This window comes from Mastigoproctus giganteus, chromosome 12, assembly GCF_048544385.1.
Source record: "Mastigoproctus giganteus isolate SK-2022 chromosome 12, ASM4854438v1, whole genome shotgun sequence".
NCBI classification, from domain to species: domain Eukaryota; kingdom Metazoa; phylum Arthropoda; class Arachnida; order Uropygi; family Thelyphonidae; genus Mastigoproctus; species Mastigoproctus giganteus.
The window spans coordinates 51,034,965-51,060,779 of NC_143586.1; the positions used below are offsets into that span (position 1 = coordinate 51,034,965).

The window sequence follows — 25,815 nt, forward strand, 5'->3', positions numbered from 1 at the left end:
CAATAAAAAAAAAAAAATGCAGTAGCTGACATCATTGACACGATAACTGCCTGTTGGAAACTTGCAACAAATAAACATTTTCCCCTTTGAGAGGGGAAATGAAAACGAGCTACCCATTACAACATATTCATTTATAAATTTTTTGATTTATAACCCTTTTGAAAACTGAAATCACATTTAAAATTGCCGAAACTGCTAAAGGCATAATTCAAAGTGTGAAATTCATGTAATGAAGGGGTACTTGTTAGACAGAAACAAAACTTTTTTTTTTTTTTTTTTCCCCTTGTATTGTAATGGGAATGTGTACTTCTTCTTTTAACATTTTAAATTTTACATTGCAGTTGTTGGTTACATTTTAAGTTAATTAGAACTTTACGTTGCATTTAGTCTAATTTCAGAAGGCACCACCATCCATCTCTGCTTAACATTAATATGTCATATAATTTGTGTATTGAAAGATGCTGATAGCAATTATGTCTTTTTGAAAATAACTGCAGTATTGAATGTTGATACATTTTATTCTATAATTAAGCTTTGTTACTTTTCAATATCATGTAGTGATCAAAAGGATGATCAATATCATGTAGAGATAAGTTTTGATTGTGTTCGCTAATGAAAATAACTTGCAATAGCTAAGTGAGAATATCGCTCTTCTTAAAAGAGTCTGGTATGTCATTTAGTCTTTGCTATCCCCACCCAATAAACATAAAGAAGAGTCAGGGAACAAGTGCTCCTACTGCACAACCCTTGTCATCAACAGCTATGATGTCACACAGCAATTATTCCCCCACACCACCCTCACAAAGGGAGAACTTAGAATAACAATGTTGACAAGTGCAAACAGGTATTTCATTTAAAATGACTAAAAATGAAACTTAGGGCAAATTATTTTACAGTGAGATTCCCTGTCATATTGGCAGTTGACGGGATGCTATGTGATATGAGGACAGCAGGCAAAAGCTGACTCATGTCACAAATATAGATAGCAGTAAAATTTATTATCCTTGTTTCATGAAAATAAAAAAAGATTTATCTTTTGCTTTTGGTGGTGAAAACAAGGGATAAATACAAATGTATTCATTCCGTAACTAACATGGAGAGTTTACACACACATTTGCTAGCAGTAAAACAATATGCGCTCATTGCTCCCACTTAGCAGTCCTGCAGACAGAGAGCATCTTGAAATATGAGAATTAACCACACACATGCATGCATGCATGCTGAAATGAAATTGCTCAAAATAAGTGTTTGTTTTTAGGCTATTATATATCCATATTAAAAATTAGAAAAACTAGATATTTTATTTCAGGCCATAATGTGGATGTTAAAAGATATCCCTCACACCTACATTATATCAAGGTTGCGCTGCATACTGTATTTTAATTCATATTAAAGTACTTAATGTTCATTGTAAAAAGTGCTGATATTTTGAAAGGGCAAAATTTTGATCCCCATACTGAGGTTTTAGTATCTTTTATTATATACTTTAACACTTATCTCACTTAATTTTTAGGATTTTATACGTACTGTACGTATTTTTATTTTGTAATTAGCTATTTTAATTTTTATATTCTGTCATTTAGTTGGTTGATTTGATTATACGAGGGTGGTTCAATAAAGAATTGCCCTCACCTACTTTCACATATTGCAGATCATGATATTTTGTGTGTAGCATCATACATATCTCTATACTTAAGGTGTAAAATTTCAGCACTGTGTCTTAATTTGTTTTTCTCTTACAGAGCTGAATGTGTGATGAAGTAGCATCATAGACAGAGTTGAAGCCAGAGCTGTAATCCAGTATCTGTTCTTGAAGGGGAAATCTCCTAAAGAAATCCACGAGGAGATGACTGCTGTATATAAGGATGAAGCCTCATCCTATGGCATTGTGAAGCACTGGCATAGACAGTTTAGGTGTGGTTGGACATCTGTAGAATCTGAGCCCATTCCAGGTAGTTTCCATTCAGCCATTGATGACAGCACGATCAGAAAAGTGGAGTCGTTAATCATGGAAGATCACTGATATCTGTGCATGAATTGTCCCAGGAGGTGAAGATTAGTGTGGGCTATGTTGAAACAGTCCTTCATGACCAATTCCATTTACGGAAATTGAGTGCAAGATGGATTCCCCAATTATTGACTGGTTTCCAGAAGGCTGATCGACAACAGAAATCACAAGAGTTATTAGCCCTGTGCCAAAAAAATAAGGAAGACTTTTTCTCTCATCTAATCACTCAGGATGAAAGTTGGATACACCATTTTAACTGAGGCGCCTCTGTAGCCAGGTGGGAAGGAGCAGCAGTGCATAGCACACGCTTCTTGATTAGACCGGGGTTCGAGCCCATCACCACCAAATACGGAGGATGCGGAAAGGTCAAGGAATGACCACTGCATATCTTGGAGCAATATGGCCTTAGTTGCTAATGCTCCTAAAAAAAAAACCAAATAAAAATAACCATTTCGACCCTGAAAGTAAAAAATCAGTCCATGGAATGGCAACATCATGGTTCACCCCCAAGAAGGCAAGGGTCCGAGCATCAGCAGGAAAGGTCTTTCTGACAGTGTTTTGAGATGAGAAAGGCATAATAATGACTGATTACCTGCCAAAAGATAGAATAATTATAGGTGCCTATTATGCCAACTTACTCACATAATTACAGGAAAAAATGAAAACATGTAGGCGTGGTATGCTGTCCAAAGGTGTAAGAATGCTTCAAGACAATGCCCCAGTTCACACTTCTGAAATTGCAACAACACCAGCGGCCACTTGTGGATATGAAATACTGCTCCATCCAGCCGCCTACTCACCCGATCTTGCACCATCGGACTTCTTGTTTTCTTCGGAGGATCCACTTCCCTGACAAGACACTCATTTCTGCAACAGAGGCATGGTTCAAAGACCAACCTCACCACTTCTACAAAAACGGTATCCATAGCCTCATCCATTGATGGGAAAATGTGTAAATCTGCACGGTGGCTATGTAGAGGACTAAAACCTGTGCCAAGAATCAACAGGCTAGCACCTCTGCAGCTAGGTCAGGGCAATTCTTTATTGAACCACCCTTGTAGTAGTATTAAAATTTGTATTTACTAATGAACACTTTTTAGATATATTAAGTCTTAATATAAGATTTTTAATTATTTATTTTGCATGTGTTCCAATTTTTCTTGGCAAGGACCTGACATCCAGAAAGCCTCTGTTTCCAAGCTTTCTGAATAAGGGGTCCAGTACTATATATGACCGATACCAACAGCTTGGCACTGCCAACTAATGAAGTCTTAAAGATTTTTAATGGCAGATGACTCTGTAGTAGTGAACAAGTCAAGAATATTGGTCCTCTGGTGGCACTTCTAACCAGTTTGATGTAGAAAGCAGTAATTTAGATGGTTCAACAACCAAATTATTTCAGTGCAGGCACTGAAATAATTTGAGAACAGAGCAAGGCTAACATTGGAGAGGACAGAGGCTAGGAAGGATGCATTTCCAAACATTAGTCCATATAATTTGAAACAATGTCCAAACATATTTTAATCTCTTATTATTTTGCCCTGTTAGAGTTCTGCTATAAATATATATCTATTGTGTGCATATTTTTTATTTTATTTCATTCTTATAATAGAAAATTTCAGCTACATATTTTTCATTGCAGGGAGGATGTAAAAGGACAGTCCAAGACATCGTAGAAAGATTTTGGGACATTATTGAAGATATAAATATTAACAGTGTCTGTAAGTATAAACTGCAAAAGTAGTTAGTAATAGTATTTGCCATGTATTGCAAGGAAGCCACAGGCTTTTGCTGTGCTGGCAAAAAAAAAAAAAAACAAGTAGATAAGAAAATATAAATTATATACTTCCTCCTCACACAAGTAACTATCCAGTTGACCTTTGAATTTATTCAAACTGTTAGCCTCATCCACCTGTGAGGGAAACTTGTTCCAGAAATTTACGACTCACTGGCTAAAAGAAAATTTCCTACAATTTAGTCTAAACCTCAACCCCTTTAATTTAAATTTATGGCCCCTAGATCTGGAATTCTTTAAAACAGTGAAAATTCTTCCTTCCTTCATTTTGCTAACTTCTCTGAGGGCCTAATAAACTTCAATCAGGTTACCACTTAGGTGACCTGATTGGGCTACAAAGGTGCCTGATTCCCAAGCTCTATAGCCCACCTAAGTGGAGTCTTTCCTTGTACGGTTGCCCTCTTGTTGATCTCACCATTCAAGTTGCCTGTCTTTGGACCCTTTCAAGAAGCTCAATCTCTTTTTTCAGATGATGTCTTCATACTTGAGCACAGTATTCCAAATGCAGTTTTACGGATGTCTTATATAGTGGGATTGTGATTATCTCTATCTCTACAGGATAATGTTCAGTAAATTGTTAATAGAACATCATGGGCTTTCCTGGCAGGCTGTTTATACTGCATAATAAATTTCATATCTCATTTTATCATAACTAATAAGTCTTTTTCATAAAACCACTTATAACTACTCTCCCTCTATGTGATAAGTAACTCCATGGATTTATCTTCTGTGAAACCTTACAGAATGCCATTTTTTCAGACCATATCTGCAACTGAATAACGTCATTTTGAAAGAACATGGCTTGGCTCTAATCATTAAGCATTAGCATTAGTAAAGGCATATGATGCAAGAAAGCAAGCTTATGTAGCATCAGCCAAAAAAAAAAAACCATTTCACACATCCATTACCTCTAAACATTTGTCCAGTTCTGTCTTGAATTTATTTAAGCTATCAACTTCCACAGTGACAAATGGAAGTTTGTTCCAACAATCAACAACCAGCTGGCTAAAGGCAAATTTCTGCACATCTCTTCTATAGCTGTCTTTCCTCAATTTGAATTTATGCCTCTTCAGGTTTGTAATCTGAGCAAGAGGAAGAATCCCATTAGAATTGAGCCTGCTCAACCCTTTCAAGGCCTTGTACACCTCAAACAGATCACCTCACAGGTGGCTAGTCTCCAGACATTGTAATTTGCAGAACATAAGCCTTTCTTGGTAAGACCACTCCTTCATTCCCCTCACCAATCTTGTTGCCCTTCTCTGTACTCGCTCAAGCAACTCTTCATCCTTCCTAAAATGAGGCTTCCAGACCTGTACGCAGTTCTCAAGGTGTGACCTGACCATTGCCTTATACAAGGAAATAATCACCACCTTTTTCCTACTAGCAAAATTCCTGTATATCATTGACAATACCCCATGACCTGCTCTGGCAACCTGTCTGCACTGTTCAGAAAATTTCATATCTGACTGCATAATTACTCCCAGGTCTTTTTCGTTTTCTACCACCCTAAGTGTAGTACCACACAGTTGGTTCATTTCTCGGGGGTGACTTCTACCCATATGCAGTACTTTGCATTTGTCAATGTTAAACTTCAGTTGCCACTTCTCAGCCCATTTCCCCAACTTTTCTAGATTCTGTTTCAGTAGAACCCTGCCAACTTTTGTATCATCTGCAAACTTTGACATGAAGCCTGGTATACCTTCATCAATATCATTTATAAATATACAAAACAGCAGTGGACCCAACACGAAACCCTGGGGGACTCCACTAATAATGTTAGTCCACGAAGAGCAGCATCCATTGATTACCACTCTCTGTCTTCTCCCGTTCAACCAACCTTTTATCCATTGTAGCAACTTGCCCTTAATACCATATGGCTCCAATTTGTACAGTAGTCTTCCATGACACAACAGTGTCAAATGCTTTCCTGAAATCCAAGTATATGATATCATTATTATTTTTTGCATCCAGTTCCTTTGTAACCACATCATAGTATCCAATCAGATTTGTCAGACAAGACTTTCTCTTAACAAACCCATGCTGTATTGTCTATATGATCCTGCAATGCATCTTTAACCAGTGACTTCATTATTTTCCCCTGGAACAGAAGTTAAACTAACTGGTTTGTAATTACTCGTGTCATCCTTAGATCTCCCCCTTGTGAATTGGGGATACATTTGCACATCTCCCTCCATGGGGACTTCCCGAGTCCAAGGATGCTCTCATAATTATTGCTAAGGGGTTGGTCACTACCTTTGCCACCTCCTTTAATATAACTGAATAGATCCCATCTACCCCGGGTGCCTTTCTTATGTTGAACTTCAATAATTTCTCCTCCACTTTGCTCCCGGTTATTAGAAAATCATTAAGCACCCTGTTACTGTTTGATAAACTTCTGGCATTCTGCTCCCTTAATAACTCCTCATGTTTGAATGAAAAATGCAAAATACTCATTCAGATTGTTAGCTATCTGAGCAGGATCATCAACACTTGAACCATTGATATCAAATGGACCAATCGGATTGATCCCCTTCCTTCTAGAGTTTATATAACTAAAGAAGTTCTTGATGTTTTTCTTAGTATCCTTTGCCAATGATTTCTCGTAATCTGCTTTCGCTTGCCTAACTTCCTTTGTGACTTGATTACAGTCTAGCTTATATCCACCATAGGCTTCTGTGTTGCCTGATAATTTATATGCATCCCATGCATTTTTTTTTCTCTGGTACGAGTCTCATTAGTTCATCTGATATATCCATTTAGGCCCAAACCTTGAATAGTATTTCTTAATCAGTATGAAAAGCCTATAGCTTCCACGATTACTTCGTTGAATGCTTCCCATTTAGAATTTGCTGTTGGTAACACCTCAGTTGGTCCTACTGTACAGAATTTAAGAACTGTCTGAGACCAATGTAGTCAATTCTATGAAAGAAAAAACCCTTCCCTTTACCCCCTGATGGTAGTTACGTCTTTAAGTAAATCCCACATCAGTACTCTGTGGTCACTACCACCATAAATCGTTAAATCATCGATAGAACACCATGGGCTTTCACGGCTGCCTGTTTATACTGCATGGTAAATTTAATATCTGATATGTATCGTAACTCCTAAGTCCTTTCCATTAAACCACTTATAACTACTCTCCCTCTGTGTGATAAGTAACTCCATGGATTTATCTTCTGTGAAACCTTACATTTAGAAACATTGAACTTTAATTGCCATTTTTTCAGACCATAATTGCAACTGAATCAAATCATTTTGAAAGAACATGGCTTAGCTCTAATCTTTTACTTCCATTCCTATCTTAAAATCCTACAATTTAGCTTAAACCATTCTAAATGCAGACTTCAGAAGTTTCCCTTGCACTCTGTCATTATAATTTTAAGAATATTAGAAGCAGAAGGGAGGGGGCAGCACTGATCCTTGAGGGACTCCATAGATTACATATCCCTCACCCTGAAGAACTCTGACATAGTCAAGTAGTCACTGCAGGAGTGCAGTTGTGCATGCATTTGAGTTGACCATAGTTTGGGCCTGTATGATTGCTAAATGTGGTTTATGATAATAACATTCTCCAATGCATCACAGCCTAAAAAAATGTGCAACTTGTGAAATGTTTGCCGAACTCTCTGGAATGGAACATGATATTGCCATGGGAGATGTCTTTATGTGTGAACGTTGTAAGGAAATCAGGCGACAACTCAGCATTGTTATGGGCCTATATGAGAGCTTGAAGGACAGGGTGGATGCCCTCGGAGGATCTAAATTGAGGGGCCCATCAAGCTCTCAGCTGCCCACATCAACGCCAGAGCTTGCACTTGGTCATCACGCAACACAGCGGCAAGCCCAAGGCAGAATGCGCTGGTCCCACAGGAACTAGTAGTTGTTGGTGACTCTATTGTCAGATAAACGGGGAATATGCTTTGTAAAAAGGATAGGTGGAACAGGACCAGGGTATGTCTGCCAGGGGCAAAGGTTGATGACGTTGTAGAGCGGATATCATCTTTTAAGGGCACAAAAGGTGATATAGTTGTACACGTTGGCACTAATGATATTAAGAGTAGGAGACCGGCAGAATTATTTAACAAGCACAAGTCACTGTTGAAAAAAAGCCGGGAATTATGGTTGAATTTGAAAGTGTCTGCAATTCTGCCCAGACACGATAGAAGGGAGTATATGATGAGAGCCTTGTCGATCAATTTGGCCCTGGAAAGATTGTGCAAGGCTCAAGGGATAGAATTTTTTTCAGCCTGGTCTATACTTGTTAACAGGAGAGACTGCTTCTACAGGGATGGGATACACTTAAATAGAAAGGGTGCAAGAATATTTGCTGTGCTATCAAGGCAGTGTTAGATGGCTCGGAAAACTGCTAGCTTGGGGGAATACAAAGACTAATAGTTTAACAGTAGCCACAGGCAGAGGTGAAGGTGATTCTTGCACAACTTCTATTAGAATAAGTAGCGACCTGGAGCGAGGGGTGTTGGGGGTTTCAGGGACGGATGGCAGTCATCGTGAAATAGGTGGGTATATGGGATGTGTTAGGGTAACTAGGAATAGGAGCATGTATGCTTGCATGTATACCAATGCTAGAAGTGTAGAAAATAAATTTGATGAATTTGAAGTGTTGGTCAAGACATCAAAGGCGGATATTGTTGGGATAACAGAGACATGGTGTCACACAGATATAAGGAATGCAGAACTAGAATTTGGGGAGTACTATGTGTACAGAAAGGATAGACAGGATAGAAAGGGAGGAGGTGTTATGCTGTTAATCAAGAAAAACATAAAATCAAAAGAAGTGCACCCAGTTGATATAGATGAACAGTGCACTGTTGAGTCAGTTGGTGTGACATAAGCACTGTGAAAGCAAAAATAAGAGTAGGAGTGTATTATAGGCCTAATGACTCGAATGAGTACAATGAACAATTGTACAGAGAAATAGAGTGGGCTAGTAAATCAGAATGTCTTATAATGAGGGATTTTAACTTCCCAGATATTGACTGGAACTTGTGGGTTGGTCACTCACGCACTAGTCAGACTTTTGTGGATTTATCGGATGATTGTGTTCTGTAGCAGCATGTTCGGGAGGCAACCAGAGAGAGTAATACTCTTGATCTGGTTATCAGCAGTGATCATTTGTGTATTAAGAATTTGCAGATAAAGGAACCACTAGGTGTGCAGTGATCACAGTGTACTGATGTGGGATTTACTTAAAGATTTAATTACCATCAGGGGTAAAGGAAAGGGTTTTTGCTTCCATAAAGGTGAGTACAGTGGTCTCAGAAAGGTTTTAAATTCTGTACAGTGGGATCAACTGACGATGCTACCAACAGTAAATTCTAAGTGGGAAGCAGTCAAGGAATTAATCGTGGATGCTACTAGAAATTTCATACCTATTAAGAGATATTGTTCAAGGTTTAGGCCTAAATGGTTATCAAATGAACTAATGAGACTTTTTTTTTTTTTTTTTTGGTAGTTGTTGGCACATTGGCATCTGTGGCCATAATGCACCTTCCAAGGTTTTTTTTTTTTGCAGTACTTTGATCCAAGCCAGAGGCGGGATACGAACCTGCGACCTTTGGGTTGCCGGGCAGGTACTTTACCCACCCGGCTAGCCCGGTCGGCATGAGACTCGTAATAGAGAAGAAAAATGCATGGAATGTATATAAATTATCAAGCGACTCAGAAACCTATGGCAGATATAAGCTAGTCTGTAATCAGGTCACAAGGGAGGTTAGGCAGGCAAAGGCAGATTACGAGAAATCCTTGGCAAAAGATGCTAAGAAAAACAGCAAGGATTTCTTTACTTATATAAACTCTAAAAGGAAGGGGATGAATCTGATTGGTCCACTTTACATCAATGGTTCGACTGTTGATGATCCTGCTCAGATAGCAAACAAACTGAATGAGTATTTTGCATCTACATTCACACGTGAGGAATTATTAAGGTTTGAAAATGACAGGTTATCAAATTGTAGCAGGGTATTTAATGATTTTGTAATAACTGAGAGCAAAATAGAGGAGAAATTGTTGAAGTTAAACATAAGAAAAGCACCTGGTGTGGATGGGATCTATCCAGTTATATTAAAGGAGGCGGCAAAGCAACTAAACAAACCCTTAGCCATAATTATGAGATCATCCTTGGACTCGGGGGAGGTTCCCACGGACTGGAGATGTGCAAATGTATCCCCAATTCACAAAGGGGGATCGAAGGGTGACACAAGTAATTACAGACCAGTTCGTTTAACTTCTGTTCCGGGTAAAATAATGGAGTCACTGGTGAAAGATGCATTGCAGGATCATCTAGACAAGACTGCAGCAATAATTCAGACACAGCATGAGTTTGTTAAGGGAAAGTCTAGTCTAACAAATTTGATAGGATATTATGATGTGGTTAGTATTAGTATTAGTAATGGCCGCATGGTGCAAGAAAGCCTATGGCTTATGCTGCACCAGCCAAAAAAAAAAAAAAAAAAAAAAACCGAACAAAACAATGATAAAAAAAAAATAAATAAATAATAATAATTAATAAAAAAAAAAGGAAATTAAACCTATCATCCTATGCGCTTCCCTTACCCGAATGTACTATCCAGATGACCTTTGAATTTCCCCAAATTGTCAGCTTCTACCACCCATGAAGACAACTTATTCCAGTAATTTATAACTCGCTGGCTAAAATAAAACTTGCAGTCCAATCTAAACATTTCCCCCCATAACTTGAATTTATGTCCCCTAGTTCTAGCATCGTTTATAATCTTGAAAATTTCGTCCTCATTCATTTTACTGATGCCTCTCAGAGCCTTAAACACCTCAATCAAATCTCCTCTAAGGTGTCTAGTTTCCAAACTCTGCAACCCACATATTCGAAGTCTTTTCTTCATAAGGACGCCCTTTTGTCGATCTCACCAGGCGAGTTACCTGTCTTTGCACCCTTTAAAGAAGCTTGATACCTTTCTTTAGGTGCGGTCTCCATACTTGAACACAGTACAGTCTGTCCTCGTATAGCACGATAGTTGCGTTCCTAGAAATCCTCGTGCAATGCAAAATCGTGCAATATAAACAACAGGCCCTATGGGAAAAGAAGGGTTAGGTGCCGACCACCCAAGATTGAACACACATTTGGAACCAAAACATTACCAAACACTATAAATAATCGGGTAATTTTAATCGTTATAAAATACTTACGTATTTTATAACAATTAAAATATATAATAAAAATAATATTATATTATAATAAAGTATTTTTAGTATTTTTTAATACTAAAAAAGTATTTTTTACGAATAAAATACGTATTTTATTCGTAAAAAATTTATTATATTAAATAAAATAGTCGTAATAAAATACTTACGTATTTTATAATACGTAAGTATAAATTATAATACCTAAGTCGTAATAAAATATTGCTAATGCTTTTGCTTCTATCGTAAGCAAACTTGCTTTTTGTTTGATTTTCTATCCAAAGAGATGACAGGCGTTCCATCTCTTCCAATTCTTTGTGTCTTAATCTAATGGATTTTAATTACACTTTGAGTTGTTCCCGCTATGAAAGTTGTTTTTATTTTCTCCGCATTCTTTGTAATTCTCTGCGTTGCCTCATTTAGGTCTGTAGCACGTGCAATATCACATGGTCTTTCATTTCGCTCAAAGCGTTTCACAATTTCATATTTTTTTCTCTATCGACAGAAGCGGACTGGCCATAAGCCTTACGGGGGAAACCATGGTGGGCCGGAGGCCGGTGTGATTTTGGCCATAAACCGTAGTATGAGGCCACTATAAATTTTCCCGGGTAAGAATTTTTGACCCAGTCCGCCTCTGTTTATCAATATTGCTTTTTTTTTTTTTCTCTCTGAATCTGCAGTGTCTTAGCCAGGACGCTTCCTTTTCACACCTTTTAAGTATTTTACTAATTTTTAGGGACTAAAGCACAATTACAAAACGAGGAGGCACGCTTGATACACATAAACAAAGCTGCGCGCGTGTAGCAACTGAATAAACAACACCGTAAAGGCCGAGATACACTATTAATTAACACCTCGCATTTTACTTAAGCACAGTTTTGGAGGTTACTACCATAAAACAATAAAAACAATTTCCAGTTGCCGTTCTGCTAGTGGAATCTGTTATAAACTGTTAGTAAACTCGATCTAATTGCATTTGCGATTATATCGATAGCTGGAATTGTGTTGGTTTTTACGTTATTATGGTGAAATGTGTTTCCCCTTCACTGATATAAAACACATAAATACATTTTCAGAATCTTCTCTTCATTCCTATCGTGTTGCGTTCAGTTGGGGTGATTCTGCGTTCGACTGCCATTTCTTGTAAACACAAAGGCGAATTGTGTATAAGCGAATTCGGTTCGTGTTATATAAGATAACGTTCCCCTATTTATAAATCGTGTATGATCGAATTCGTGTAATGCAAACACGTGTTATACGAGGACCGACTGTATTCCAAGTGTGGTCTAACATAAGCCTTATATAATGGGATTAGCATGTCCCTGTCTCTACTTGCAAAAGTTCGATAGATCATCGATAGGACACCATGGGCCTTCCTTGCAACCTGTTTACAATGCTCAGAGAATTTCATGTCTGACTGTATCGTAACACCCAAGTCCCTTTCCTCCAGTACTGGGTTTTTGTTGAACTCCACCAAGTAAAGCATAGCTGCCATTTTTCTGACCATTCCTGAAGTCTATCTAAGTCTCTCTGAAGAAGCTCAGCTTGACAGTGATCATTAACTACTGAAAATTTAGACATCATGCCCTCTATCCCTTCATCAATGTCATTTATGAAAATTAAAAACAACAGTGGCCCTAATACTGATCTTTGGGGAACCCCACTTCTTACATCAACCCAATCTGAGGAATAGCCATTTATCATAACCCTCTGCCTCCTGCCCTGAAGCCATCCTTCTATCCATCTAAGGATTTTCCCAGTGATTCCAACCTGTTCCAGCTTATAAAGCAACCGCTCATGTGGGACTGAGTCAAAAGCTTTGCTGAAATCTAAATAAACAATGTCGAAATTATTCCCTAAATCCAGCTCGTGAGTGACCTTTTCGAAATAGCGAAACAGATTTGTTAAATATGATTTTCCCTTTCCAAAACTATGCTGAGTATCCTTGAGAATTTCAATTCGATCCAAATGATCCTGAATTCCACCCTTGATCATTGCCTCCATGATTTTCCCTACTACTGAAGTCAGACTGACAGGTCGATAATTTCCAACTTCACTTTTAGAGCCACCCTTATGTGTGGGAGATGCATTTGCACTTTTCCAATCCAAGGGAATCTCCCCAGAGTCTAGCGATGCTCGCATAATTAGCCTCAATGGTTCAATGCACTCGCTTGCCGCCTCCCTTAACATTATAGGGTATATTCCATCAGCTCCAGGAGTCTTACTGGTCTGTAGGCTCGAAAGTTTTTTCATTAAATAATCTTGCGAAATTTCAATATCATTAATTACATATTTTTTAACTTCGCTCCCATAATTTCCCATTGCCACAAAAGGTTTTTCATTTGTAAATATCGATGCAAAATAACTGTTGAGTTCATCTGCAATGGCAGCTGGTGTATTTAATACTACCCCCTTTCCCTTACGTAAAGGTCCGATCTGGTTTGTCCTGCTCTTCTTGGCATTTATATATGTGCAGAATTCTTTGTCACCCCTCTTTGCTCTGTTTGCTAGTGATTTCTCATAAACTGCCTTTGCCTGTCAAACCTTTTCTGTGGCTCTATTACACATCACCTTGTAGCTGTTATAGGCTTCAGTACTTTTTATTGCTCTGTAACCTTTCCATGCCACCTTTTTCTGCTCAAGTAATGTGGCAACTTCACTATTCATCCAACTTGGAACCCTCCTCGTGGAGTATTTTTTTAATGGTATATACGCATTCAAGGCATCTGTGATTAATGTTTTAAAAGCGTACCACAGTTCAAATGTATTCATTTTCTGCACGATATCTACCCAGTTAATAGAGGCCATGTAGTACCTTAGGGCATCGTAATTTCCTTTTCTGAAATTAAAACCCATTCCTTTGCCTTTTACTTCTGCTACCTCTCTCGTCATCATCCACCGTAGAACTCCATGATCACTTCCTGCTACTGGTTCCTCTACTGTCAGCCCTGTTATGTCATCTGATTCATGTGTGATGATGAGGTCTAGGATATTCTTTTCTCTAGTACTTTCCCTGACATGTTGATACAAATAACAGTCATCTAGTTGATTTAAAAATTTTGTTCCCCATGTCAAGTTTAATTCCCATTTACTCCAATCAATTAGAGGCAAATTGAAATCACCCATAATAAAGCATTGACGCTTACTTGCCCATTCCATTTGCATGTAGAGGCTTTTGTCATAATCTTCACAAAGGAACTGGATGCAAAAAATAATTTTGATATCATATATTTGAATTTCAGGAAAGCTTTTGACACTGTTATGTATGGAAGACTATTGTACAAATTGGAGCAGAATGGTATTAAGGGTAAGTTGCTACAATGGATAAAAGGATGATTAAGTGGGAGAAGACAGGGTGGTAATCAATGGGTGCTGCTCTTCGTGGACTAATGTTATTAGTGGAGTCCCAGAGGGTTCGGTGTTGGGTCCACTGTTGTTTTGTATATTTATCAATGATATTGATGAAGGTATATCAGGCTTAATATTTAAGTTTTCAGATGATACAAAGGTTGGCAGGGTTGTTAATGACAGCAATGGCACTGTGCTACTGCAACAGGATCTAGATAATTTGGGCAGATGGACTAAGAAATGGCAACTGAAGTTTAACCTTGGCAAATGCAAGTACTGCATATGGGTAGAAGTAACCCCAGAGAAATGTACCAACTGTGTGGTACTACACTTAAGGTGGTAGAAAATGAAAAAGACCTGGGAGTAATTGTGCAGGCAGATATGAAGTTTTCTGAGCAATGCAGACAGGCTGCCAGGGCAGGTCATGGGTTTTTTTTAATGATATATAGGAATTTTGCTAGGAGGGAAAAGGAGGTGATTGTCCCTCTGTATAAGGCAATGGTCAGGCTGCGCCTTGAGTACTGCGTACAGGTCTGGAGGCCTCATTTTAGGAAGGATGTAGATTTGCTTGAGCGTGTACAGAGAAGGGCAACAAGATTGGTGAGGGGAATGAAGGGGTCCTCTTAAGACTTAAGTTCTGCAAATTACAGTGGCTGGAGACTAGGCACCTGCACGGTGATCTGATGGAGGTGTATAAGGCATTGAATGGGTTGAGCATGCTGAATTCTGATGGGATCCTTCCACTTGTTCAGATTACGAACCTAAGGGGGCATAAATTCAAATTAAGAAAGGACAGATGTAGACTAGATGTGCGGAAATTTGCCTTTAGCCAGCGGGTGGTTAATTGCTGGAACAAACTTTCATCTGTCGTTGTGGAAGTTGATAGGTTGAATAAATTTAAGGAGGAACTGGACAGGCATTTGGAGGGAATGGTGGTTTTTTTTTTTTTGGCTGATGCTGCATAAGCTCATACACTTGCTTTCTTGCATCACATACCACTACTACTACTTCATTCCTCTCAAAATGATTAATTGTAAACTTCTGACCAATGTGGTCATGCCAGAATATAACCTGAATGTTCATTTGTGACTATCTCCTGTTCTTAATCTCTTTTAGCTAGCCTTTGATCCAGCTAAGGATCTCTGTTGGATCAGTAATCCCAATTTTCTCGTTTTCAAAATAGCTTTTAATGCAGAGCTATAGCAGAAGCTTACGGAAATTCACGATAAATAATGCTGAAGTTATTTCTTCTTCATTATTTACCATGGGTTATAATTTATTTTCCTTGGTTACCTGACTAATCTGGTTTTATGATTTCATATAAAACCAGATTGGTCAGGCAAGACTTTCCTTTCACAAACACATGCTGTAATCCTAATGGATCACAGTATGAGTTTCACAGTATGAGTTTGTCATTCTTATCAAGATGATCCTGCATTGCATTGTTAACCACAGACTGCGATCTTAAATCAAACTTACTGGCCTATAGTTATCCATTGCTCTTTTGGATGATCTTTGTGAACTGGGGAGACAGGTGTTTCTCCTGTCTGAGAGAAATCACCTAGGTTAATGTGCAGCCTTTTTTAAGTATAACAGAATGTATGCCATCCACACTTTGTAGGCTTACCTTCTTTGGTCTTACTAGGTTTTCTGATAGACTTTTTTTCCAAGATTGTTATATCGTTTATTTTATAGTAGTCTTGCTCCTTTTTATTGTTCTTCTCTGGTTTGAGCATACATTCAAATGTGTGTTATATGGGAAACTAGGAAAGTTAATTACATGAATATGAAGAAATAAAATCAATAAATATACAATCTGTAACACAATCTTATGCATGTCCAAACCCATTTATCGAATTGATAGACCCAAACTTGTGATACATGTTAAAGTAAAAGTGTGTGTAAGGAAGGCCCTAATTGGAATTTAACTAAAGAAGGGAATATTCCTAATGCAATTTATGAGAGAATGCACAAAATATTTATTTGCCAGTTTGTTTTGTAATAAGTAAATTTTTGGCATAAAAAAAAAAAGCAATGGGGAATAACTGTCGGTGGGTGAGCTACAAAAATTTTAACAACTGGTTTTTCACACAGAATTAAAATAGAGAACACACATAAGCAACTTGTGAGGGCCTCCTATGTTTCCGTAATTGGCTGTGAAAGTGTTAATTAATGAAGAAAAGATTTTTGATTCAGTTAACAATTATATTAACAATTAACAGTTAATCCTCTGCAGCTACATGTGCTCTTCAAGCTCATGAAGTTTGACTTCATGTCAATTTTAGAAGCTGTCCATTTTGATTCTGAAAAGTGTATTATTGTGTGATATTACTTTCAATGAAATTCAGTGAAGTTTGTAAGGTGTTTCTGTGTTTTTTTTTTTTTTTTTTTTAATTCTTCAAAACATTTTTGAACTAGCTTTAGCTCACCACTAGGTTAAATTCTTTTTTATGGTTAGACTTACTATGTGCATCCAGCCACCATGGTAAGAGATGACAATATTCTTTCTCCTGTTTTGTTTCTTCATTGTTAGTTTTGTCAAGAAATCAAGCATATGAGCTTATGTAGCATTAGCCAAAAAAAAAAAAAAAAAAAAATTCGCGCAACCATTCCCTCTAAATGTTTGTCCAGTTCCTCCTTGAATTTATTTAAACTATCAACTTCCACAATGACAGATGGAAGTTTGTTCCAGCAATTAACTACCGCTGGCTAAAGGCAAATTTCTGCACATCTATTCTATAACGGGGCGTAGAGGGAAACAGGTATCCTGTGTGTTATCAGACACTCGGCCTAAAACACTGATGGATCCAATATCTCTCTATTACAGAAGATTTAGGAGAAGTCCGGTTGGCCTGCCTCCCTAAAATCCACTCATGCACACCTTCTCGATGGTAAGCCCTGTTATGTCACTTAGGTGGCAACGAACGTGTAGAGTGGTTCTCTTCAAGACGCCTGGTCAGCGTGAAGAAGAAAAGACCAAACCCTCCAGCATATGAGAGCACAACAATACAAATGGCCCTCAGTCCCCAGCAGTTTTCACTCTCCCTCTTACGGCAGCGAGAGGATCAGAGTGGAAGCAGAGGGTGCTAAGAATCTCTGGGTACAACCACGCTGCCATGCACGGAAACTGAACTTGGCCTGTTATAACGTACGATCACTCGTCGGTGAAGACAGGATATTAGAGCTGGAAAAGGAATTAGAAAATGTGAATTGGAATATCATCGGTTTGGCTGAAACAAGAAGAAGAAATTAATCACTTATAAGTTTATCAAGTGGAAATGTGCTGTACACCAATGGAAACAGTGAAAGGAGTGAAGGTGGAGTTGGGTTTCTGGTCCATAAATATTTTAAAAACAACATTTTGGAATTCAAAAGTACATCACCAAGAGTGTCAAGACTAATACTCAAGATTTCTAAGAGGTACAAGCTAAAGATTATAATGATTTTATGCACCAACATCGAGCCATGATGATGAAGAGGTTGAAGAAATGTACACCGAAATTGAGAGTTCTAGATGAGCAGAAAACCCACTACACTATTATTATGGGGGACTTCAATGCTAAGGTTGGAAAAAGGCAAAACAGCACAGAAAGAGTAACTAGAGGAAATTTTGGAATTGGTGAAAGAAATAAAAGAGGTGAAAGACTTGTGGAATTTGCAGATCTCAAGGACTGTCAGTAATGAACAATTTTTTCAAGAAAAGGGTGAACAGAAAGTGGACATGGAAGAGTCCAAATGGATTAACAACTAATGAAATCGACTTCATCCTCACTAACAGAAGATATATTGTGAATGATGTTACTGTCCTGAATAAGGTAAATGTTGGAAGTGATCACAGAATGGTAAGATGTACACTTGATATAGATGTAGGAAAGGAAAGGAAAAAACTGACTCGAGTAAATAATACAAAAGTCTTTGAGATAACAGAGGAGGAGAAAAAGCAGTATGTACTGGAACTTAAGAACAAGTTTGAGCTTCTGCAGACTGCTCAGGACCAAGATATCGAAGAGGAATATTACAACTTTCTGAAAGTGATAAAGCCCAAGAAACCTATAGGGAAACAGAAATCTAAAGAAGAAAAAATTAGTCAAGAAACACTTGTCATGATGAACCGAAGACGACAAATGAAGAGCAAGAAAAACACTGACAGGGAGAAAATTGAGTATACTGAGTTATGCAAAGCCATTAGAAAGAGACTCAGAGAGGACATAAGAAGATTTAACACAAGAAAAGTAGAACAAGCATTAAGGGAAAACAAAGGATATAAATCAGTAGCCATGAGCAGTAATACAGAAAGACAAATGATACTGAAACTGAAGAATAGCGATGGTGTACTTATAAACAGCAGAGAAGGCATAATTCAAATAGCAGAAGACTACTATAGAGAATTATACAAGGAGCGAGGGAATGATACCAGCAGTGGGGAGGATGGATTGCAAAGTAGCAACACATACGACATACCCGATATTCTTCCTGATGAGGTAGAACATGCATTGAAGAAAATGAAGAATCGGAAAGCCCCGGGGGGAAGATGAAGTTACTGTAGAGTTGGGAGGAAGAGACATAACACAAAAACTGGCAAGGCTCTTCACAAAGTGCATTAGAAAAGGTGTGACGCCTAAGCAGTGGAATAATGCAATCATAGTTTTGCTGCATAAGAAAAGAGATAAATCAGAAATTGGAAATTATAGACCAATTAGCTTGTTATCCCACATCTACAAGTTGTTCACAAGGGTCACTACTAACAGATTAGAAAGAATACTTGAGGAGAATCAACCGAAAGAGCAAGCTGGCTTTAGGACAGGATTCTCAACTATGGATCACCTTCACGTAATATCACAGCTAATGGAGAAAGCAAATGAATATAAAACACCATTGTGCCTGGCATTTGTGGATTATGAAAAGGCATTTGACTCCCTACAGAATAAGGCAATGTTTCGGGCACTGGAAAGACAAGGCATAGATACCCCATATATTATGATTTTGAAGAAAATATATGAGAGTGCTACCTCCTTTATTAGACTAGACAAAGACAGTAGCAAATTTAAAATCGAGAAAGGAGTTCGACAAGGAGACACAATATCTCCGAAGCTGTTTACTGCTGCCCTTGAGGAAGCTTTCAGAAGATTAGACTGGTCGCAGAAAGGAGTCAATGTGAACGGAGAGTACCTAAACCATTTACGATTCGCAGATGACATTGTGGTTATAAGCCACGATCCCAAAGAATTAGAGGAAAATCTTAATCAGTTATGCACAGTTAGTAAGGATTTTGGACTAAAGATGAATATGGCTAAAACAAGTAATGATGAACAAGTATGCCACGGAAAGGGAAATAATGATTGAAGGAGCAGTAATTGAAAAGGTGGAGTCATATACTTATCTGGAACAAGTTATTAGCTGTAATAATGATAAATGGCTGGAAGTCAAGAGAAGAATAAATTTTGGATGGATAGCATTCAGGAAATATAGTCACATACTGAAGAGCAATATCCCAGTTTATCTGAAACGTAAAATAATGAATCAATATATACTCCCCACCATGACTTATGGAAGTGAAACTTGGGCACTCACCAAAAGAATGGAAGAGAAGCTGAGAACTACACAGCAAAGAATGGAACGAATTATATTGGGAATCAGACTGTTAGATAAGAAGAGAAACACATGGATTAGGCAGCAAACTCAAGTAAAGGACATTCTTATCAAAACTAAAGAACTAAAATGGCCTTGGGCAGGACACAGCTCGAAGACATGATGACAGATGGACTAAGAAAATAACAGAATGGTACCCAAGAGGAGCTAGAAGAAAACCTGGAAGACAAAGGCGGAGATGGATAGATGAAATACATGAGTTTTTGGGTAGAAAACTGATGGCGAGTACCCAAAACAGAAGGAACTGGAAAGTTGCTGGAGAGGCCTTCATCCTGCAGTGGATTGAAAATGGCTGATGATGATGATGATTCTACAACTGACTTTCCTCAATTTGAATTTATGCCCCCTTAGGTTTGTAATCTGAGCAAGTGGAAGAATCCCATCAGAATTCAGCATGCTCAACCCATTCAAGGCCTTATACACCTCAGTCAGATCACCCTTCAGGTGCCTAGTCTCCAGCTGCTGCAATTTGCAGAACTTAAGCCTCTCTTGGTAAGAGGATCCCTTCATTCCATTAATTTTCCTGTGAGTTTAACTTCTGTTCCAGGAAAATTAATGGAAGCACTGGTTAAAGAAGCACTGCAGGATCATCTTGACAAGAATTCAGTTATAGCTCAGACACAGCATGGTTTTGTTAAGGGAAGGGCTTGCCTGACCAATTTGATTGGATACTATGATGTAGTCACAAAAGAATTGGATGGAGGGAATAACTTTGATATTATATATTTGGATCTTAGAAAGGCTTTTGATACTGTTGCACACGGAAGACTGCTGCACAAATTGGAGCAGTGTGGCATTGGTGGCAAATTGTTGCTATGGATAAAGGGATGGTTGAGTGGCAGAAGACAGAGAGTGGTAATTAATGGACACTGCTCATCGTGGACTAATGTTATTAGTCGAGTCCCTCAGGGTTCAGTGTTGGGTCCATTGTTGTTTTCTGTATTTATAAATAATATTGATGATAGTATATTAAGCTTAATGTCCAAGTTTGCAGACGATACAAAGGTTGGCAGGGTTGTTAAGGACGCTACTGACGCTATGCTGCTGCAGGATCTGGAAAGGTTGAGCAGATGGGCTGAGATGTGGCAAATGAAGTTTAACATTGACAAATGTAAAGTACTACATTATGGGAAACAGCAACCCCAGAGCAACGTATCAACTCTGTGGTACTACACTGACAGTGGTAGAGAATGAAAAGGACCTTGGGGTAATTGTGCAGGCAGATATGAAGTTCTCTGAGCAGTGCAGACGGGCTGCAAGAGTAGCTCATGGTGTCTTATCAATGATATACAGGAATTATTTCTAGCAGGGATAGAGAGGTGATTATTCCCTTGTATAAGGCAATGGTCAGGCCGCACCTTGAGTACTGTATACAGGTCTGGAGGCCTCATTTCAAGAAGGATGTAGAGCTGCTGGAACGAGTACAGAGAAGGGCAACAAGGTTAGTGAATGGAACGAAGGGTTGCTCTTACGAAGAAAGGCTTAAGTTTTGCAAATTACAGTGTCTGGAGACTAGGCACCGACGAGGTGATCTGATAGAGGTGTACAAAGCCTTGAATGGGTTGAGCATGCTCAATGCTGATGGGATACTGCCTCTTGCTCAGAATAATCACCTGAGAGCGCATAAATTCAAATTGAGGGAAGACAGATGTAGGATAGATGTATGAAAATTTGCCTTTGGCCAGTGGGTAGTTGGATGGTGGAACAGACTTTCATACCTTGTTGTGGAAGTTGATAGCCTAAATAAATTTAAGGCCCAGCTGGACAGGTATTTCGAACGAACGGAGGGGTGAAGTGGAAGGGGTTTTTTTTTTTGGCTGATGCTGCATAAGCTTGCTTTCTTGCATCATATGCCTCTACTAATGCTAATGCTAATTCCCCTCACCAATCTTGTTGCCCTTCTCTGTATACACTCAAAATGAGTCCTCCAGACCTGTATGCAGTACTCAAGGTGTGGCCTGACCATTGCCTTATACAAAGGGATAATCACCTCCTTTTCCCTGCTAGCAAAATTCCTGTATATCGTGGACAATACCCCATGACCTGCTCTTGCTGTTTGTTTGTTTTGTTATTTAGTTTTTAGGAGCATTAGCAACTAAGGCCATATTGCTCCTGTATATGCGGTGGTCATTCCCTGACCTTTCCGCATCCTCCGTATTTGGGGTGACGGGCTCGAACCCCGGTCTAATCAAGAAGCGTGTGCTACGCACTGCTGTTCCTTCCCACCTGGCTACGGAGGTGCCACCTGTTCTTGCAGCCTGTCTGCGTTGCTCAGAAAACTTCATATCTGACTGCACAATTACTCCCAGGTCTTTTTCATTTTCTACAACCCTAAGTGTAGTACCACACAGTTGGTACGTTCCTCTGGGGTTACTTCTACCCATATGCAGTAATTTGCATTTGTCAATATTAAACTTCAGTTGCCACTTCTCAGCCCATCTGCCCAAATTTTCTAGATCCTGTTGCAGTAGCATACTGCCATTACACTAAGCGTGATATACATTGATAAATATACAAAACAACAGTGGTCCCAACACCGAATCCTGTGGAACTCCACTAATACAGTCAGTCCTCGTATAACACGTGTTTGCACTACACGAATTCGATCATACACGATTTATAAATAGGGGAACGATATCTTATATAACACGAACCGAATTCGCTTATGCATGATTCGCCTTTGTGTTTACAAGAAATGGCATTCGAACGCAGAATCACCCCAACCGAACGCAACACGATAGCAATGAAGAAAAGATTCTGAAAATGTATTTATGTTTTTTATATCAATGAAGGGGAAACACATTTCACCATAATAACGTAAAAACCAACACAATTCCAACTATTGGTATAATCGCAAATGCAATCGGATCGAGTTTACTACCAGTTTATAACAGATTCCTCTAGCAAAAACGCAACTGGAAATTGTTTTTATTGTTTTATGGTAGTAACCCCTAGAAATGTGCTTTAGTAAAATGTGAGGAGTTAATAGTGTATCTCAGCCTTTACAGTGTTGTTAATTCAGTTGCTACACACGCGCAGCTTTGTTTATGTGTATCAAATGTGCCTCCTCGTTTTGTAATTGTGCTTTATTCCCTAAAAATGAGTAAAATACTTAAAAGGTGTGAAAAGGAAGCGTCCTGGTGAAGATACTGCAGATTCAGAGAGAAAAATAAAAGCAATATCGATAATCAGAGGCGAACTTGGTCAAAAATTCTTACCTGGGAAAATTTGTAGTGGCCTCATACTAGCATTTATAGCCAAAATCACACCAGCCTCCGGCCCACCAGGGTTTCCCCGGTAAGGCTTATGGCCAGTCCACTTCTGTCGATGGAGAAAAAATATGAAAATGTGAAACGAAAATTGTGAAAAGACCATGTGATATTGCACGTGCTACAGACCTAAATGAGGCAATGCCGAGAATTAGAAAGAATGCAGAGAAAATAAAAACAACTTTCTTGGCAGGAACAACTCAAAGTGTAATTAAAATCCATTAGATTAAGACACAAAGAATTGGAAGAGATGGAACGCCTGTCATCTCTTTGGATAGAAAATCAAACAAAAAACAAGTTTGCTTACGATAGAAGCAAAAGCATTAGCAATATTTTATTACATAATAGTCGTAATAAAATGCATAAGTATTTTATTACGATTATTTATTGTGTTTGGTAATGTTTTGGTTACAAATGTGTGTTCAACCTTGGGTGGTCGGCACCTAACCCCATTTTCCCCATAAGGCCTGTTGTTTATATTGCACGAGGGTTTCTAGGAACACAACTATCGTGCTATACGTGGACTGACTGTAACATTAGTCCACGAAGAACAGCATCCATTGATTACCACCCTCTGTCTTCTACCACTCAACCATCCTTTTACATACAGACACTCATGACATTTGAAATTTTTAAATGATTAATGGTTATTACAACCTTGAAGCTGCTTTTCAACCGCAATCCTCTACAAATTGCAGGTTTTCACGATTAGAATGTAATGTTAATGGTAGTGGATACTACACTTGCTCTGACACGACCCTGGTAGAGCCAAGCTCCCACTTTTCATAGTCTAACAACGTTTGCACAATGTTCTAAAATATGTTCCTAAAATATTTTGTATTGACACTGTGATTATTATCTTTACTAACAACAATAACAAATGGAATATTAATGAGAGAGGAGCTAATAGCTCCTCTTAATTGACAGATTATATTATTCAGAAAGCGACCACATTGATTTAACTGGTTGTGCTATGCATATTATACTAATACCCAAAAGGGACCCACCAAGAATGCCAGCCCTGGGTCCCAAGTACCTAGATCCGCCCTTGAGTGCATCATAGCCTTAGCTTCCTTTCCGTTTATTTAAACAGCCCCAATATATCGTCATTGGATTTGTAACTTAGATGTAATAAGATATAAAGAGGCATTCAGCATCAAGTAGCTATTGTCCAGAATAAAGTTGCTTGCTCTCCACACTATAATAACTGTTGCATTCAGTATTATCTGCATGCATGTACACACATACACACAGGGCTGTCATATCCACGTGTATATCATACAGTCTTAGCTGACAGAGAAGCAATAAGGTTTTTGACATTATTAGATGCCATTATACTGTTATATTATTATTATTATAATGTACTGTATTATTGTTTTCTTTCTGATTGCATTTAATCTAGTACCTTTGTAATATCTTGAAATACTTAGATTTGCTTGTATTCAATTTTCAGTGTTTAAATCTTTTTAAAGATCAGTCACATTTTTCATAGAGATAGTCCCAGCCCACAAAAACCATACCTTAAAAAAACTAATATCATTTTTGGTAACCATACAATATACAGGATGTCTCAAAAATATTGGTACAAACGTTTAGGGGAAGTAGGTAACATCTAAAGGAATGTGAATCGCATAGGAACCCATAACCGGAAACATCACAGGAAAATAATAGCAGAGGCACAAGAAGCAGAAATAACACAAGATGGTAATTAGTGGCAAACATTTATTTGACATAATATTAACAATGGAGTAAGAGATGGATGCATTTCATGATGTTACAACAGATGCTCGAAGGTTCCACCATGAGATGTGATGCATGCATGACACCGACGCAGCATGGATTGGTGGACACTGTCGAACACACCTGGAGTTTCTTTGACAGTAGCAGCAGCGCAGACGAATCTCGCCATGAGATCCATTTCCATCTCCACAGGCGATTCATACACGATAGATTTGAGGGCTCCCCCACAGAAAGAAATCAAGGCTCGATAAATCAGGTGAGCATGGGGACCAGGCAACAGGTCCACCACGGCCAATCCATCGACGCCCAAAATGCCTCTTAAAATGGTCACGAACACACCTTCCATAATGGGCAGGCACCCCGTCATGTTGAAACCAAATGTTGCGTCTCACATTTGCTGGAACATCGTCAAGTAACCCTGGTAGAACTTGTTCAAGAAAGATTCAATATTTAGCAGAGTTCATACAGGATGATAACAGGTATGGGCCGACTAAGCAGTCACCGACCATACCTGCCCACGCATTTATTGTGAAGCAATGTTGTGCTGCATTGGGGGTGCACCGTGTGGGTTGTCGTGAGCCCACACATGAACATTGTGCTGATTGAATAAGCCTTCCCGAGTGAAATAAGCCTCATCCGTGAACAAAACATAGGCTGGAAAATTCAAGTCTTGAACACTTTCTTGGAGAAATCACTGCACAAAAGCCATACAAGCAGGATGATCTTGGGGGAGCAGTAACTGAACCGTTTGGAGATGAAAGGGGTGTAAGGAATCGTCGTGCCAGACATGCTGTACACTGTAACAAGACACTCCTAAGACAGAGACAAAG

The 25,815-nt window shown here is 38.6% G+C and overlaps 1 protein-coding gene across 1 annotated transcript in view; it reads left to right on the top strand.

The window, feature by feature from the left end:
* Tace (ADAM 17-like protease Tace) overlaps positions 1-25,815 on the top strand; it is a 204,686-nt gene that overhangs the window by 145,181 nt on the left and 33,690 nt on the right. Inside the window, exon 17 of the mRNA XM_090385593.1 lies at positions 3,651-3,729. Coding sequence (XP_090241719.1) covers positions 3,651-3,729 — 79 coding nt within the window. The remainder of the gene's footprint in view (positions 1-3,650; positions 3,730-25,815) is intronic.